General features: G+C 40.0%; 1 protein-coding gene and 1 long non-coding RNA gene across 4 annotated transcripts in view; one reads left to right on the top strand and one right to left on the bottom strand.

The window, feature by feature from the left end:
• LOC309631856 overlaps positions 1 to 15,525 on the bottom strand; it is a 916,236-nt gene that overhangs the window by 602,225 nt on the left and 298,486 nt on the right. The window lies entirely within an intron of this gene.
• Positions 1 to 15,525, top strand: part of DNAH11 (dynein axonemal heavy chain 11) — a 318,101-nt gene that overhangs the window by 172,777 nt on the left and 129,799 nt on the right. For all 3 annotated transcript variants that reach the window (XM_082398151.1, XM_082398152.1, XM_082398153.1), the window contains exons 45-51: positions 660 to 833; positions 4,656 to 4,860; positions 7,559 to 7,724; positions 8,523 to 8,625; positions 10,280 to 10,519; positions 12,030 to 12,191; positions 12,462 to 12,655. In XM_082398151.1, coding sequence (XP_082254277.1) covers positions 660 to 833; positions 4,656 to 4,860; positions 7,559 to 7,724; positions 8,523 to 8,625; positions 10,280 to 10,519; positions 12,030 to 12,191; positions 12,462 to 12,655 — 1,244 coding nt within the window. The remainder of the gene's footprint in view (positions 1 to 659; positions 834 to 4,655; positions 4,861 to 7,558; positions 7,725 to 8,522; positions 8,626 to 10,279; positions 10,520 to 12,029; positions 12,192 to 12,461; positions 12,656 to 15,525) is intronic.

Here is a 15,525-nt window from a genome sequence, read left to right as displayed (position 1 = left end):
TTCTCAGATTTCCAATTTCAAAGACCAACAACATTTCACTAATGATTTGGAGGAATAAAATAGGGTTACCAACTGTCTGCTTTTCTAAATAAGGGCATTTATTTTTAAATGACCATTTATTATCACCATAGCTTTATAAAGGAAAGGATATTTTAACGCCAAAAGTTCCAGGAAGGCTATAAGCTCAAAGAACAGTATTTAAATCGATAATGTTACTAATTTTTTAAAGTATTCCTTTGTTCTTACTTTCTTCATTTTACCCTCAGTTCATGGAGATATTGGTAGAAATCAATACCACCGTTTGCTAACCACTGTCTTATAGCATGGTGATTTGCATGATAGCCCATTATTGAACTGAATAACCCCGGGGTCATCTAAGGTTCACCTAAGCTTACCTTGTTTTTTAAGTTAATAATTACTCCAGAAAGTTTGTACCTGATGGACATATGGCAATTATAGCTTTCTGCCTTGATGGTATTGTCACTCATTATAGCTTCCTTCTAGTTATTTATTTTTTCTTGGGTCAGTTACTCAATCCCATTTGTAATTATGAGTCTGTACACTGCAAACACTGTGTGATCAGCCAGATTTGCAGGGGCTTTCTGTGTGTTCAAAATTACTTTTAAGTCTGCAATAAGAATTTCTCTTGCTCTCCTTAGCTTTCTAGTTGTCAAGCTGAATTCAGTCAGTGGTGGCATAAAGAGATGAAAGCAGTGAAGTTTCCATCCCAGGGAACAATTTTTGATTATTATCTGGACCACAAAACTAAGAAATTCTTGCCTTGGGCTGATAAAATCCCCCAATTTACTATGGATCCAGAGGCACCTTTGCAGGTAGGTGTGGGGAACACACTGCCCTTCAAGCCACATGGTGCTGGTTTGAGCCTTGTTTGTTTGTTTTTGAGCAGTCTTTTTTTTCCCTCCCTGATCAATAAATTACTGTTGGTATGGTCAGCATATAACGTATTTCCTTGGAGAGAAGAATCTCAAGTTATAGGAATGATTAGTGGGGTGGTTTCTATATTTCTACAACTTCTTTTTCTTTTTATTTCAATTCTGTGGTAACAGCTTTCTTTAGATTTTCCTAGAAATTGTGTGATTTTATAAAAATCGGAAGCACGTTTCTATTAGTTGAGTGAGTCTTATTTCTGACCTTAGTGTGAATTTCTTAAACAGCGCTTTTCACATATAACTTCTTTCCTTTACTCCTCAAGCCATAAAATGAATGTTTGATCTTCTTACTCATATTTTCGAATTCACATGGCAGCTCACAAATCTCAATGAATCTTTATCATTTTTTAACTGTTTATAAATTGTCCTACATTTTTATATATCAAGTTATTCTTTAACCATCTTCTAATTCTGCCTCAATCTGTTTTGCTTTTCATTATATTTCTTTCTCAGAATCATGTCGTTTTGATTGATTTTGGAGCTTATTATTTCAAGTAGTGCCATATGAAATACATATAGGTGATTTCTACACTAATTAGGAGGCAGATAGTGTGAAATAAAAGAAAATCCAGTGTGAGTTTCTTGGAGCTACAGTAACCAAGTACCACAAACTAGGTGGCTTCAACAACAGAAATTTATTGTCTCACAGTTTTGGAGGCTCAAAGTTGAAAATAAAGGTGTTAGCAGGATTGGTTCCTTCTGAGGGCTGTAAGGGAAAATCTCTCCTAGCTTCGGGTGGTTTGCTGGAAATCTTGGTGTTCCTTGCATTGTGGCAACATTCCTCAAATCTTCACATCATGGCATTTTCCCCGTGTGTATTCTTTGTATTCACATTTCCCTTTTACCAGTCATTTTGAATTAGGGGCCTCCTCTGCTTGTATTAGTGTGCTAGGGATACCATGACAAACTACCAGAGACTGAGCGGCTTAAACATCAGAAATTAATTTTTCTCATAGTCTTAGAGGCTAAAAGTCCGAGTTTGAAGTGTTAGTGGATTTGGTTTCTGCTGAGGCCTCTGTCCTTGGCTTGTAGACGGCCACCTCTTGCTGTGTCCTCACATGGTCCTTCCTCTGTATACACACATCCCTGGACACCGTCTTGAAGTGTGTCCAAATTTCCTCTTCCTACAAGAACACCAGTCAGATTGGATTAGGTCCCACTCTCTCGGCCTCATTTCAACTTAATCACCTCTTTAAAGGCCTCACCTCCAAATACAGTCATATTCTGTGACACTGGGGTTAGGGCTCCAACATATGAATTTTGGGAGGACACATTTCACCCTACAACCACTTAACCAGGAGGAAACTTATCATTTTACAAACCAGGAATTCAGAGGTAGGGAGGCCTTATGACTTGGTGATATCACCAAGGATTCAGATCTTCTCGCCTTAACACTGGCCTCACTTGAAGACTGGTATCCCTCCTGATCTCAAGATGACTCTAGTGGTCCCAGGAGTTCGAAGGAAACAAGTTAGGGGGAAAGAAGCCAGTAGGAGAGATCCCACTAATATTTTTTATTAAGGCTGAAGAAACTTTTTTCAGAAGCCCCAGAGCAGACTGCCCCCTGTATTCAATTCACCAGGGGTCACATGCCACCTCTAACCCAGTCTCAGGCCAGGGTAATGAGGTTAAGCTTTGACGATCATCACACCATGGCAGGAGTCAGGTTGTGTGGAGGAGGGGCAGAGACTTGAACAAAGTGGGGCTCTGGCAGGAGGGAAGAAGTGGACAAATGGATTCTGGGAGGCAACCAACAAGCTCTGCTCCATCTGCTTTATAGATTTTGACATCTCTTTTTCAGCTCAGCCTGTCTAGACTTCAGCTACCTAACAATATTATCTAGCTGGTTGAAAGCTGAGGATTTGTAGTTAACCAAAAGACACACACACACATACACACACACATGACCAAAAAAGTGGTATCACAAGGTTGGTGCAGCTTATCAGTGATGCATTTTATTCAACAGAGAACCTATCAGGACTTCGTAGTCTTACTTTATACACAACTGCACCAAATGTGGTTATTTGATTAAAAGCCTCTTAACATGTTGGAGGAGAACCATATTGAGCCAATAATAGTAGCAAATACTAATATGACATTATAATATGTCAGGACCTTTTCTAAGTGCCTTATTTCCATAGATTAACTAATTTAATCCTTATGACAATTGTCTAAGGCATGGACTGTTACTAGCCTTTTTACATTTGGAGAAATAGAGGTACCAAGGCATCAGGTAATGTGTATACAGTCCGTGCTCAGCAGAGCGTTCTGTGTGGTAGGTAAGGCAGGGCACAGGCTCCAGACAGATTTGAGTTTGAATCTAAGTGCTACCACCTGTGAGTTTGGCCAAGTTATGAATGTTCTCTAAGCTTTAACTTCATCATCTCTGAAATGGAAATGATAACAAAACCCTCCTCATAGGTTTGTTATGAGGATCATATGATGTAATGCATGCAAAGGGCTCAGCATAGTACCTGTCATATACCCAGCTCTCAGTAGGTGTTAATTACGGGTATTAATGTGTGCACAAAAGAGCCAATATCAATAGCCAAATTAAACAGCAAATGATGACAACTAGCAGCAGGAAAGGAAAAACATGTTATAGAACTCAAGTCTAATTTTAAAAAGTCATCTAGGACTGTTCAGTGTAGCACAGAATAGTCTGTGCCTTTCAACAGGTCCTGAGAGTACCACTGAATTCAAGTGAAGTCCTAGAGTAAATGCTCATCATCATGAAGATGATCTTGAATGATCTATAAAATACTCGGTCAGTATATGCTAACCATGTAGGGAAGAACCTTATTACAGAGTTTATGTGTTTTTCTTATGAGCAATATAAATACTGCAAGTAGTTTTTTTAATCCCCTTTTTAATTTGGCCACCAAGCAATGTAAGACGTATTCAATTCTCTTTAATCACCATGCAGGCTTCTCTTTCCTGCTTGTCTATGTCTGCTTCCCCTTTTCCTCATCTTATATATTAGTCTCTGTTCCCTGAGTCTGGCTTTTATTTATTTGTATTCTTCGTTTTATTATATTCTTGTAAGCCACCTCTAATTTTTTGTGAAACAATGTAGCATCTAAATAAATAGCCAATTTTCAAAACAGAAGCATTGTTATGAGAATTTTTAACAAAACAATGCACAATAAGTTTCAACAGTGCTTTGGCTTTGTGAATATTTCACTTAATGCCTGATTCCTCCAAGCTGGTCTCTCCTTGCACTGAACTCCTTCAGCGTGGATTGTGCCTAATCATTTTGCACATTAATCATTAATCTTACTGGGCCCAGGAATTGCTACCAATTTTTGTTTATATGTGGCTTGGCTTTTCACATGCTTTATCATCTCCTAAAGAGTGGTGGACAGTTTCTTAAGCATTTACTGCATTCCCTTGTATGTGTAACACAAGGTTAGGCAGAGTGTAGGTACTCCGTGATAGGGAGCCTTGGGTGCTAGCTCTTAATTGGAAAAAATAAATCAGTTGCTTCTGCTGTGGCACTTTGATGGCACTACCCAACTGCTCTTCTCAAGCTGTGATGTCTGAACTGATCATTCAAAACAAGGAATTAAGTTGGATCTCTCCTACTGGCTGTTTAGAACTAAGAATTCATTTGGTCTCAATTCTAAAATGACTATGTTGGTTCAGATACAAAATTTTGGAATACCTCTCTCTCTGATCTTTCTCTCATTCTATTTTTTCCGCCAGAGAGTTCTGGTTCACACATCAGAGACAACTCGTCTTCAATATTTCATAGAGTTGCTGCTTGAGAAAGGACAGCCGCTGATGCTGGTAGGAAACGCTGGAGTGGGAAAAACAGTCTTTGTAGGTGACATACTAGCAGGTCTCTCCGAGGCTTATATAGTGTCCCATGTGCCTTTCAACTACTACACAACATCGGCAGCTCTGCAGAGTAAGTGTTCCTCCTGTTTATACTTCAGAAACAAGAGATCAGAAACTGTCAAGGCCAGAACATGCAGCCCAAAGAAATGATTAGTTTTTCTAGGCTTTAGACATTTTGCTTAGGATACATTTTTACTTATCACCATTCTGGCTAAATATACTTTGTTTAAATATCGTGATTTTTGGCCTTCCATATCACTCCTGGCTTTATCTGGGTTACTACTCTATAGAACAGCAAGAATTTACATCAACAGTGTTCATTGCTTTGCCTCTAAACCGTTTGGTTAGCTTTAATCAATTTCACAGAGCCCTAGCAACAAAAGAATATACTCCAGGAAGAGTGCACTGGTTACCTTTTCAAGTAAGGGATTGATTTAGGGGGAAATTCATTCAAATTGTATTGATGAAATGACAGGCCACAGGTTGTTAGTTAAATCTTAGAAGAGCTATGAGAATAATTTTTAACTGTTGAATACATGTGTCAGCGTAATCAAAGGAACGACATAGGTTTTGGGCATTCTGAGTTTGGAAGGGCATATGAAGTAGATGTGAGAAGTAGAGAAGCACTGATATCGATATAAAGAGCTGATAGTGGTAACTCTGTCACTCTGGCCAGCACAGCAATGGGGCTGTGCTGTATGGGGGCAGCAGAACTCCCTTCTGTCCACTACTGTAGGAAACCTGTTGCCCTGAACGTGTTTTCTTGTTGTGTGTGTTGTTGCTGTTTTCTCAGCTCTATCAGTAAAGATTAATAACATATTTTCTTATCACGGACATCAACTCAGCCAAGAACGATTTTTCTGTAATCTCTTTCTTAACCAAGTTTGTCTTCTTCATCTTTGTGACTGGAACAGTTAAAAAGCTGACTCAGAAGTTTTTCATTCATTTCTTTAGCAAATATGTATGATTTATCTACTTTCTCTCCAGACACTGTGTACAATACATGTTTTTCATTTGCAGACACAGAAGAAGGGATCACTTTATCGCTTGTAAATGGAAGACTAGGGCTGCAATTCAGTAGTTGAACAAAGTTCAGCTTGCTAATTCTTGGAAGGGATACAGGCATGAATAGATTTAGACATTGCCTATTAGCATGAGGAATAGAAAGAGCTAGTGTACTCTAAAGAAAGGGTTTCAGACCTTTGAGATGGGGTGGTATGCAGGCAAAAAGGGGACTTAGGATAGAAGAATCAGCTTAAGCAAAGACATGAAAGAGAGGAAATTGTGGGACACATTCAATTAATTGAATCTCTAAGTTGACTGAAGCATAGTGGTCAGGCAGAAGACAGGGCAAAGGCTGGAGTGGCGGGTTGGAGTTATATTATAGATGGAGTGACCAGTTGTCTACTTTGCCAAAGACTGGGAAGATATGGGACTTGTAGTGCTAAACCTGGGATTGTCCCAGGCAACCTGGGATGGTTGGTCACTGTGACTGTAGAGACAGCTGAGATGCAAGTGGAAGAGAACGTATTTCATATGGTAGGAAATGGTGAGCCATTGATGGGGAGCAAGGAACTGACAAGATGCAAGCTCTGCTTTGGGAGGAGAAGTCTGTGGTGGGGAGACCAGTCCCCCTGAGCAGTGTGCTAGCCAAATGAAATGGTGCCCAGGACTAGAGTTCTAGAGGGAAAGGTGAAAAGGAAGAGACATGTACAGGCTGTGGTTGGGCCTATCAGGGACCAGGAGGGAAAGACTAAATTCAGGCTTTGCATCTGGCTTGACTGGGAGATGTTAATCCTATAAACAGGAGCACAGAAGGCTAAAAAGAAGAGATGGGTTGTGAGTGGGGAAGAGGCTTGTTAAATTGAGTTTGGGAACAGGCGTATTTGGTGTTGGCCAAACGTCCAGGTGCCAATGGCTAACAGGAACTGATGTCCAGCAAGCATTTGGAGATGCAGATATGCTGCTTGGAAGAGGGGTTTGTTAATTTATTCATTGATTATTTCTTTATTCATTCATTCATTCCTTTGTTCATTTAACAGTTACTTATTTGTTGTGGTTGTCATCAGGAATACAGAGATGAGCATGATATAGTTCCTCGTCCTCAAGCTATTTATAGCCTATTTAGAGAAGAGGCAAGTAATTAGATGCTACGTCTCAGATCCACACTGTTCAAGATTTTCTATACTCATGATTTTCTCTTAAACATACCGACACAAAGTCAGATAGGCATGTGAAGAAATGTAATTTGAGGTATACGCAGGATAACGTCTACATACAGTATCTTCTTGTACTTCTGCACCCTGTGGCCCAGGAAGAGAGGTGTGAGAAATTCTTGAGCCGTCCCTAGACTCTATTTTGATAAAGAAGGACTGATTCACCTGGTTCTGGGTGGACCAGTAGTGGTTCGTGTTTTACAGTAGGTACAGGGAAGGAAGGTGCAAAGGTCAGCAATGGTGTGGTCTCAGATGTGATGGCTAGTGTGACATCACGCTGCAGATATTGACTCTCTAGGAAAGGAGAGTCAGGGTGAGCTCGAGGAGAGTGTGACATAGAAGATGGTGAACAGAGACATGTTTCTGGGATTCACCTGCAGAGAGATGGTACTTGAAGCCACAGAGTGGGTGAAATGGGGAGAGGATGAGGAAAAACAAGAAAAAAGGACTAAGGTTCTATTTTATATTTATATATAAATATATTTATATTTTATTATATATAAACAGAAGGTTACATTTTATTTGGTGGACAGAATTATACATTGGTTTCAGGAATTCTTGAGAAACCTCTAGAGAAAAAAGCTGGTCGTAACTATGGTCCAGGAGGAAATAAAAAATTGGTTTATTTTATCGACGACATGAATATGCCTGCAGTGGACTTATATGGCACTGTTCAGCCCCACACTCTGATTCGACAGCATATTGATTATGGTCACTGGTAAGCGATTCTCTGTATTGTATTTTCTACCAAAATCTACTTATTATGACTATGGATAAACATTTAAAAATGGAATTAGCGGGGTGGGATAGGGAGGGTGGGAGGGAGATGCAAGAGAAGAGGGAGGAGATATGGGGATATATGCATATGTATAGCTGATTCACTTTGTTATAAAGCAGAAACTAACACACCATTGTCAAACAATTATACTCCAGTAAAGATGGTGGTTTTTTTTTAAAAATGGAATTACCCCAGTTTCTTCCTCTTCTGAGGAGCATTTTCTATACTTTTTGGGTTTCACTTTGCATCCCCTGTTGCTCATCTTAAATGGAATAGGTTTGCTTTGAATCTTTGGAAGAAGTGGATTGAAAAGTATCTTAGAAACGTAAACTGTCTAGTTTAAGCATTAAGCTCCTTAATGCATTAACTCACACTCAGTTACTTAGGAGAAGCTTGACATTTTCTGTGGGATGTAACTATCCGGTAATATCTGGGCATTGCAGTCTGCAATCCCCCAGTCTTGCTGTGGGTGTTTCTAACCAGACTCACATGAGAATCAATAAGCAGTAATAGTACCTATTGATTCGGCTCCATATGTTGATTCTGGCATCAAAGGAGCCGTGTAGTCTTCAGTTTTCTGAGCTTTAGTTTTTATGTCTCTCAGGTAGACTAACAAGCTCATTGTCAAAGAGCGATTATAAAGATCGAAAGAAACAATTTGTGAAGTCCTTTATGGATTGGTGGGTTTTGTTGTCATTTTGTGCTTTGGGACTTAAGGTTCTGTTTTCTATCTTGCAGGTATGATAGACAGAAAGTGATGCTTAAAGAAATCCACAGCTGTCAGTATGTTGCCTGCATGAATCCGATGGTGGGCCGTTTCACTATCAATCCTAGACTACAGGTAGGGTGTTGAATACTGCTCTCCTCCAAAGAGCCCCTGAATGTCATACTCACACGTTGTAGATCTTGATTCTTAGTGCTTTTGGGTAAAGATTAGGATGTATGGTTCTACTGGACATTTGGTGAAGCATGGAAGCTTATTTTAATTAATAGACTTTTTAGGGCAGTTTTAGGTTTACAGAAAAATAAGCTGAAAGTACAGAGTTCCCATATACTCCCCGTGACTCATTTATAAACACCTTGCATTAGTGTGCTGCGTCTGTTAACAACTGATGAGCCAATATTGACAAGTTATTATTAACTGAATTCTAAAGTTTACATTAGGGTTCATTTTTTGTGTTACACATTCTGTGGGTTTTGGCAAATGTATAATTACAGGTATCTGTCATTAAAGTATCACATGGAGTAGTTTCACTGCCCTAAAAATCTCCTGTACTCCACCTGTTCAGCCCTCCCCCCCCGACCCCCTCACCGCCGAATCCCTGGCAACCATTGATCCTTTTCCTGTCTCTATAGTGTTGCCTTTTCCAGAGGGTTGTATAGTTAGAATCATATAGTATGTAGCCTCTTCAGACTGGCTTCTTTCTTTCTTTTTTTTTTTTTTTAATTTAACATCTTTATTGGAGTATAATTGCTTTACAATGGTGTGTTAGTTTCTGCTGTATAACAAAGTGCATCAGCCATACGTATACATATATCCCCATATCTCTTCCGTCTTGCATCTCCCTCCAACCCTCCCCATCCCACCCCTCTAGGTGGTCACAAAGCACCGAGCTGATCTCCCTGTGCTATGCGGCTGCTTCCCACTAGCTATCTGTTTTACATTCGGTAGTGCATCTATGTCAGTGCTACTCTCATTTAGTCCCAGCTTACCCTTCCCCCTCCCCGTATCCTCAAGTCCATTCTCTACGCCTGTCAGACTGGCTTCTTTCACTTAGCCTAAATATGCATTTAAGGTTCCTCCATGTCTTGATAGCTCATTTCTTTTTATCACTGAATAATACTCATTGTCTGGATGTACCATAGTTTGTTTATCCATTTACTTACTTAAGGATGCCTTGGTTGTTTCCACATTTTGGCAATTATGAGTAAAGCTACAGTAAATATTTACGTTCAGGTTTTCTGAGTGCACGTAAGCTTTTAAATAATCATCACCACCACCACCGTACATACAACAACAGCATACAACAGTCAGTGTTGTTTACTAGTTTATGAGCGGTCACTTGAAGCTCAGCTGAGTGACTCTGCTGATCTTGGCTGGACTTGTTCACATGTTGGGGAGTTAACTGTCAGCTACTCAGGGTGGTTTTGGCTAGAGTGATTGTGATTGGGACAACGTGGCTCTGTGTCATGTGTCTCTCATCCTTTGGCAGGCATGTAGAATTCATTGCAGAGGTAGAGCCTTAAGACAGCAACTGGAAACACACAAGCATCTGATAGTGACTGGTACCCTGTTACTACTACCTCCTTCTGTTGCCTTGATCAAGTCTTATGGGAAGTCTGAGAGTCACAGTGGAAGGAACTACCAAGTTACATGGCAGTGGGCATGGATACAGGAAGAGTTGAAAAAATAAGGTCCCCCCCTTTTTTTGTAATCTACTGGTACCATTACATTTTCTATTTTATGCAACTCTTATATTTGTTTTTCTTTTCAGAGACATTTCACAGTGTTTGCATTCAACTTTCCGTCCATGGATGCACTAAACACCATCTACAGCCAAATCCTGAATTTCCATTTCCAGCAGCAAGCATTTGGTCCGTCAGTTCTCAGGAGTGGCCCCACTTTGATACAGGCAACAATCGCATTCCATCAGACGATGACACACACCTTTTTACCCACAGCCATTAAATTCCACTACCTTTTTAATCTGAGAGACCTGTCAAACGTCTTCCAGGTACCTCAATGGCTCTGTGTTATGTGTCTTGAGTGGAACACTGATTATAGTAATATTAATGGCGTTCATTCATAGAACTTAGTCGAAAACTATGCTACGTACTTGAGCATGTATTCTTTCATTTTCCACCATAAACTTCTCTATGAAGTTAGTATGGCAGGTTTATTAGTCCCATTTTGTCAGTGAGAGCAGTGAGTCCTCTTATGTTGCTAGAGACTTAGCAACAGAAGCTAAGGTAGAAATCTTAGTTCCCTATTTCATTTATTCCATATAAATATTTGAGTGTTTCTTTCTGTGCAAGTAAGAGGGATAATTTGTCATTCTTTAATATGTATGTGATACAGTTTTTAAACATGCATCAAGGGAAATTATAATTTCTTAAGTTCCTAGATTATTTTGGTTTGGCATTGACACTTAACTTGCTTATCTGGTAAAAGGACAGTGTGTATGTATATGATTTAGAAAGGAAGTTCCAAAGAAGGAATTCAAAACTTTGGAATTCTGAAGATATCCAACTTATGTGGCCTACTTGGTAGAGTAAAAGCAGTTGAAGAGTTATTTATGGCTCAAAGTTCTTTTGTGACAGAAGTAGTAAGCTGGTTAATTATGAAAACTTCAGGAGACTTCTTTATATTTGGTGATTTTTGTTTCTTTATACTTTTACAACCCTCCTTTCTAAATCACTCCACAACTGCTTCAAAACTCACACAGCATTAGGCAAAAGTTTCCTCAGAACGTGGACCATTCCTTTTCATCTCGATATTTCTAGCACCTGCCTGGAAGGCTGTGCTCAATAAAGTGGTGTTTAAAAGCAGATTTTTGATGTTAGGAGGGAAGGGAGACCATGGGGTGGGAGGCCCATCTGCTCACACTTCATACCCAGTCTTTCAGCTACACCTGATACCAACCAGTTGTTTAGCCTTTTGCAGCTAAGTCTCTATGACGCCCTTGGTGTTGTCCCATAAGCCCAGAGCATAGTGACTCTCTCCATGAGGACTGGGTCTGTATGAATCCAAGATGTTGAGGGAAGGGGGGAATAAAAATGCTTTGACTACCCATGAAGGGTGAATTCAGGCAGTGGACTTTGGGTCTCATATGTTTCCTCTGTGAAATGAACGGGTTAGATTAAATGATATCACAGGATTTTAGAGTAAAAAAGTATTATCATCCTGTGACTTTCATGTTTGCTGTTTGTACTCTGGTTTTGGAAACTTAATTCACTGAAGACAGCAGGTACAAGTTCTAAAATCTGGTATTTAGTTCCTAGGCTGACTCTTAAAGTAGTCTTAGCTGCATTCCTAAAAATGGGTATAAATGACAGTTAATTGTTTAAATGTTGCTTATCAGAGAGTACAACTGCTAATATGTATGTACTACTATTTGTAATACTTCTTGTAACTCAGTGTATTGCTAAATTCAGTACACAGTTAAAGAAAACGTTAAAAGAAAATATTATCTTGGAATGTCACCACCTTCTGAAGTTTTAATATTTATCACTCTTGCCTTGTAGGGGATTTTATTTGCTTCTCCTGAGTGTTTAAAGGATCCAAATGATTTAATACGCCTGTGGCTTCATGAATCTTCTCGTGTTTATGGAGACAAACTGATAGACACAAAGGATCGTAATTTGTTTCATAAAAACATGCTGGAAACTGCTAGTAAATATTTTGAAGTAAGTAAATGAATGCCAGAGGTCACTATTTGCTCTGGCACAAATTGGCATTGGGGCAGAAATGGGATAAAGATGTGAATGAATTGTGCATACGCTTACCTGGCTGAAACAGCTGTGATCCCAGGATGCAGTTGGTCTGTACTGGGGAGCATCATACACAGCTACTCATGGTTTGATTTGCAAGCTTTTCCCTGCATAGGCCACTCTGCCTCCAGATGCATCATTTCTGGAGATTGACATGATCGTGTCTTTCTCTTCCTCCTCCTGCAGGGTGTAGACAGCTATGTGCTGCTTCAACAGCCCCTCATCTACTGCCATTTCGCTAATGGCAGCAAAGACCCGTGTTACCTGCCGGTGAGGGACTGGGAAGTGCTGAGGACATTTCTGACAGAAGCCTTAGATAACTACAACGAACGCAATGCCGCCATGCACCTTGTTTTATTTGAAGACGCCATGCAACATGTGTGAGTTGACTGGCTGTGATGCTTTTCCACAAAGTAAAAATGGCTGGGTGTCCACAATTGTTGTTGTTCAGTGTGATCTATTGAATACTTGGAACTATCAGTTCTTCTTGTTTGCCATACAGTATAAAACTAAGTGTCTCCACGAAACTTATATAATGTTAAAAACCAATGTTACCTCAAAAAATGAAAAAAAAAAAAACTTGATTGACAACACAAGAAGAAAAAAAAAGGGTAAGCCACAACCCTCTTAAATGACATAAATATGTCACACACCAGTAAATGCAGCCACTTACCATGTCATAAGCGAGAGGCAACTTGTAGAAGACCTCAAGAATGTACATATGTAGGAAGGAAATTGACTTCTACACTAAAGAAAAGTAATTGATAATCTGAGTTAGATGAGAAAATTATCTTCTGCAAAAAGTCATTCAAATCTTCTTAGTTTGTATAACTATGAATGTGTGGGCCTGATTCAGAGAAGGTCACTAAGAGCTTTCATTGCTTACATTCAGCAAATACAAGAATATCAAACATAATTCTTTGTATAATAGTAGATAAGTTTTATATAGATGAATAAATAAATAATAATAGGTTTAGGTGTCATGGATCCTTTAAAAAAAAACTAGTGTCTCTATAAATTATGTCACAATCTTAATAATGTCTTACATAGGTACACTACTTTTTGAAGTGCCATCAGAGCCATAATTTTATTTTCTTTTACTGTACCTCTGTTAGGTAAGAATATTAAGAAAGAGGAAAGTAAGTGACTTGTTCAAAGTCTTAAAGTTCGTAAGTGGCAGAGACAGGATGGACTCAAACTGATTTTCCTTCGTTAAGAAGGTTTATTGAGTGCCTACTTAGTGCTAAAGAGGAACATTGCCAGCCTATTCAGTACTTATGTGCGTATTAGAAAAAAAAGAAAGGAGGGCCATGTTTTCTGGGCAGAAAATTAGAAAAAGCCCCCTCTCCTGGTGTAGAGCATGGCTGACAAGGCTCTTACCTCCTAGCCTGGGGATCTTGTGCAGTGCACAGATTATGCGACCATCCTTGGCACCCCTGCTGTCAGACATTGCCTGAGGTACTGGGGAGACAGCAGCAAAGACAGTCCAGTTCTTTCTCTAATCGAGCTTATGTTTTAGTGATGCGATGGGACATTTATAAGGATATGAACAAATAAGCAAGTGAGAAAAATGGCAGAAAGTGGTATGTCCTGCTGAGGAGTAAAACTGATTGACTCTGAGAAATAAACATGTGGATTCCCAAAGAGGGACTGGATATCTATGTGAGAAGGTGACATTTAAGGTGAGATCAAAATGATACGCAGGAGCTAGGCATGGAAAGATCTGGAGGAAGAACATTCTAGGTATGGGCAGATTTCATGTGGCCTCAAGACTGAACGTTCAAAAGCAGAAAGAGGGTCATTGTGGCAGCATCCTGGAGAAGTGGGGAGAGCAGTATATGACAAGATGGGGAGGTGGGCACAGGCCTCACGTGTACAGCGTGTTTCCTTTTAACCAGAGGAAGGGGTGTTTATTTCATTCTAACTGCAGTGAGAAACTTTGGGTCAGATTTTAGCACGGGAATGACAGGATTTGTTGAATAGTCTAAACAGCTTGCCGTTGCTGCTGCCATATGGGAAGTCAATTGCATCTTTCCTTCCAGTCCTGTTCTCCTGGTCACCATCATTTCTCAGTGGCTGTACTGGTCTCCTAGAGCTGCTCTAACAAAACACTACAAACTGGGCAGTTTAGAAAAACAGATATTTATTGTCTCAACAGTTCTGGAGGCAAGAAGTCTGCAGGGCTGGAAGGGCTGTGCTCCTTCTGAAGGTGCTGGGGAGGATCTGTTCCAGAATTCTTTCCTTGCTTCTGGTAGTTCCTTGGCTTGTGATAGCCTAACTCCAGTCTTCACGTGGCATTTTCCCTTTGTGTGTGTTTGTATCCAAATTTCTCCTTTTTATAAGGACACCAGTCGTACTGGATAAGGTGTTCACCCTACTCCCCTGTGACCTCATCCTAACTAGTTTCTTCTTCAATCACCCTATTTCCAAATAAGCTTATATCCTCAGGTACTGGAGGTTAGGACTTCAGTATATGAATTTGGGGGGAGGCCATTCAACGAATAACACTGGCTTTTCTACCAAGTGATATTTGGGCAAAGATTAAAATAATGAAATAAATCAAGAAAGAAGGAAGTATGTGAGGAAGGCGACTCAAACAGACCCAAAAAATGTGGAGAATTCAATTTTCAGAAGAGTTCCCCCTTAAAATGTTGAGCCCAAGTGCCTAAGAAGAACTTGGGAGGCCTCCCCATCATCAGTTATTATAAGCATGTGAGGTGTTGATTGTTTTATCGATCCCTTGGCAGTTGCAATCCTCTGATTACACAGACAGAGGAAGCTTCAGTTAGAATCTCTGACCGCGGTGATAAGTGAGTTATTAGTAACACTGTTTCTGGTTGGGTTAGTATACGCTGACCGTCTGTCGTGGCTCGGGTGGAAGAGATGTCCCATTGGCGCTGAAGAGTCTTCCCCTGTAACCCTTCAACACAGAGTTCTCGGTGACCTAAAGGGAAAGCCTTTACTTTGATCAGGGATTATGAGCTAGAAGCTGATTTACTCAGCATCAGAGATGATTTCAGAGAGTGTCCTTGAATGTTGTAGAAAGGGAGTTTTGCCACTGAGAGACTCTGGTGAGGTGCAGAGATCAAAGCACACATTAAAATGAAATGACAACCCTGCTTTGTAACTTGGGGTGTCACTCGTGTTAGAGTAGCCTCACAGCTTTCCCAAGGTGGTTTTGTTGTGTGGTCCTGTAAAGTAAAATGTAATGAGATGGCTGAGCTTGGAAAAATAACCTGTCTTTTCAGCT

The sequence above is a fragment of the Balaenoptera borealis genome (genome assembly GCF_965194805.1).
Source record: "Balaenoptera borealis genome assembly, chromosome: 7".
Classification (NCBI taxonomy): domain Eukaryota; kingdom Metazoa; phylum Chordata; class Mammalia; order Artiodactyla; family Balaenopteridae; genus Balaenoptera; species Balaenoptera borealis.
Note: the sequence above shows the minus strand (reverse complement) of the source record. Positions and strands in the feature narration are given on the sequence as shown.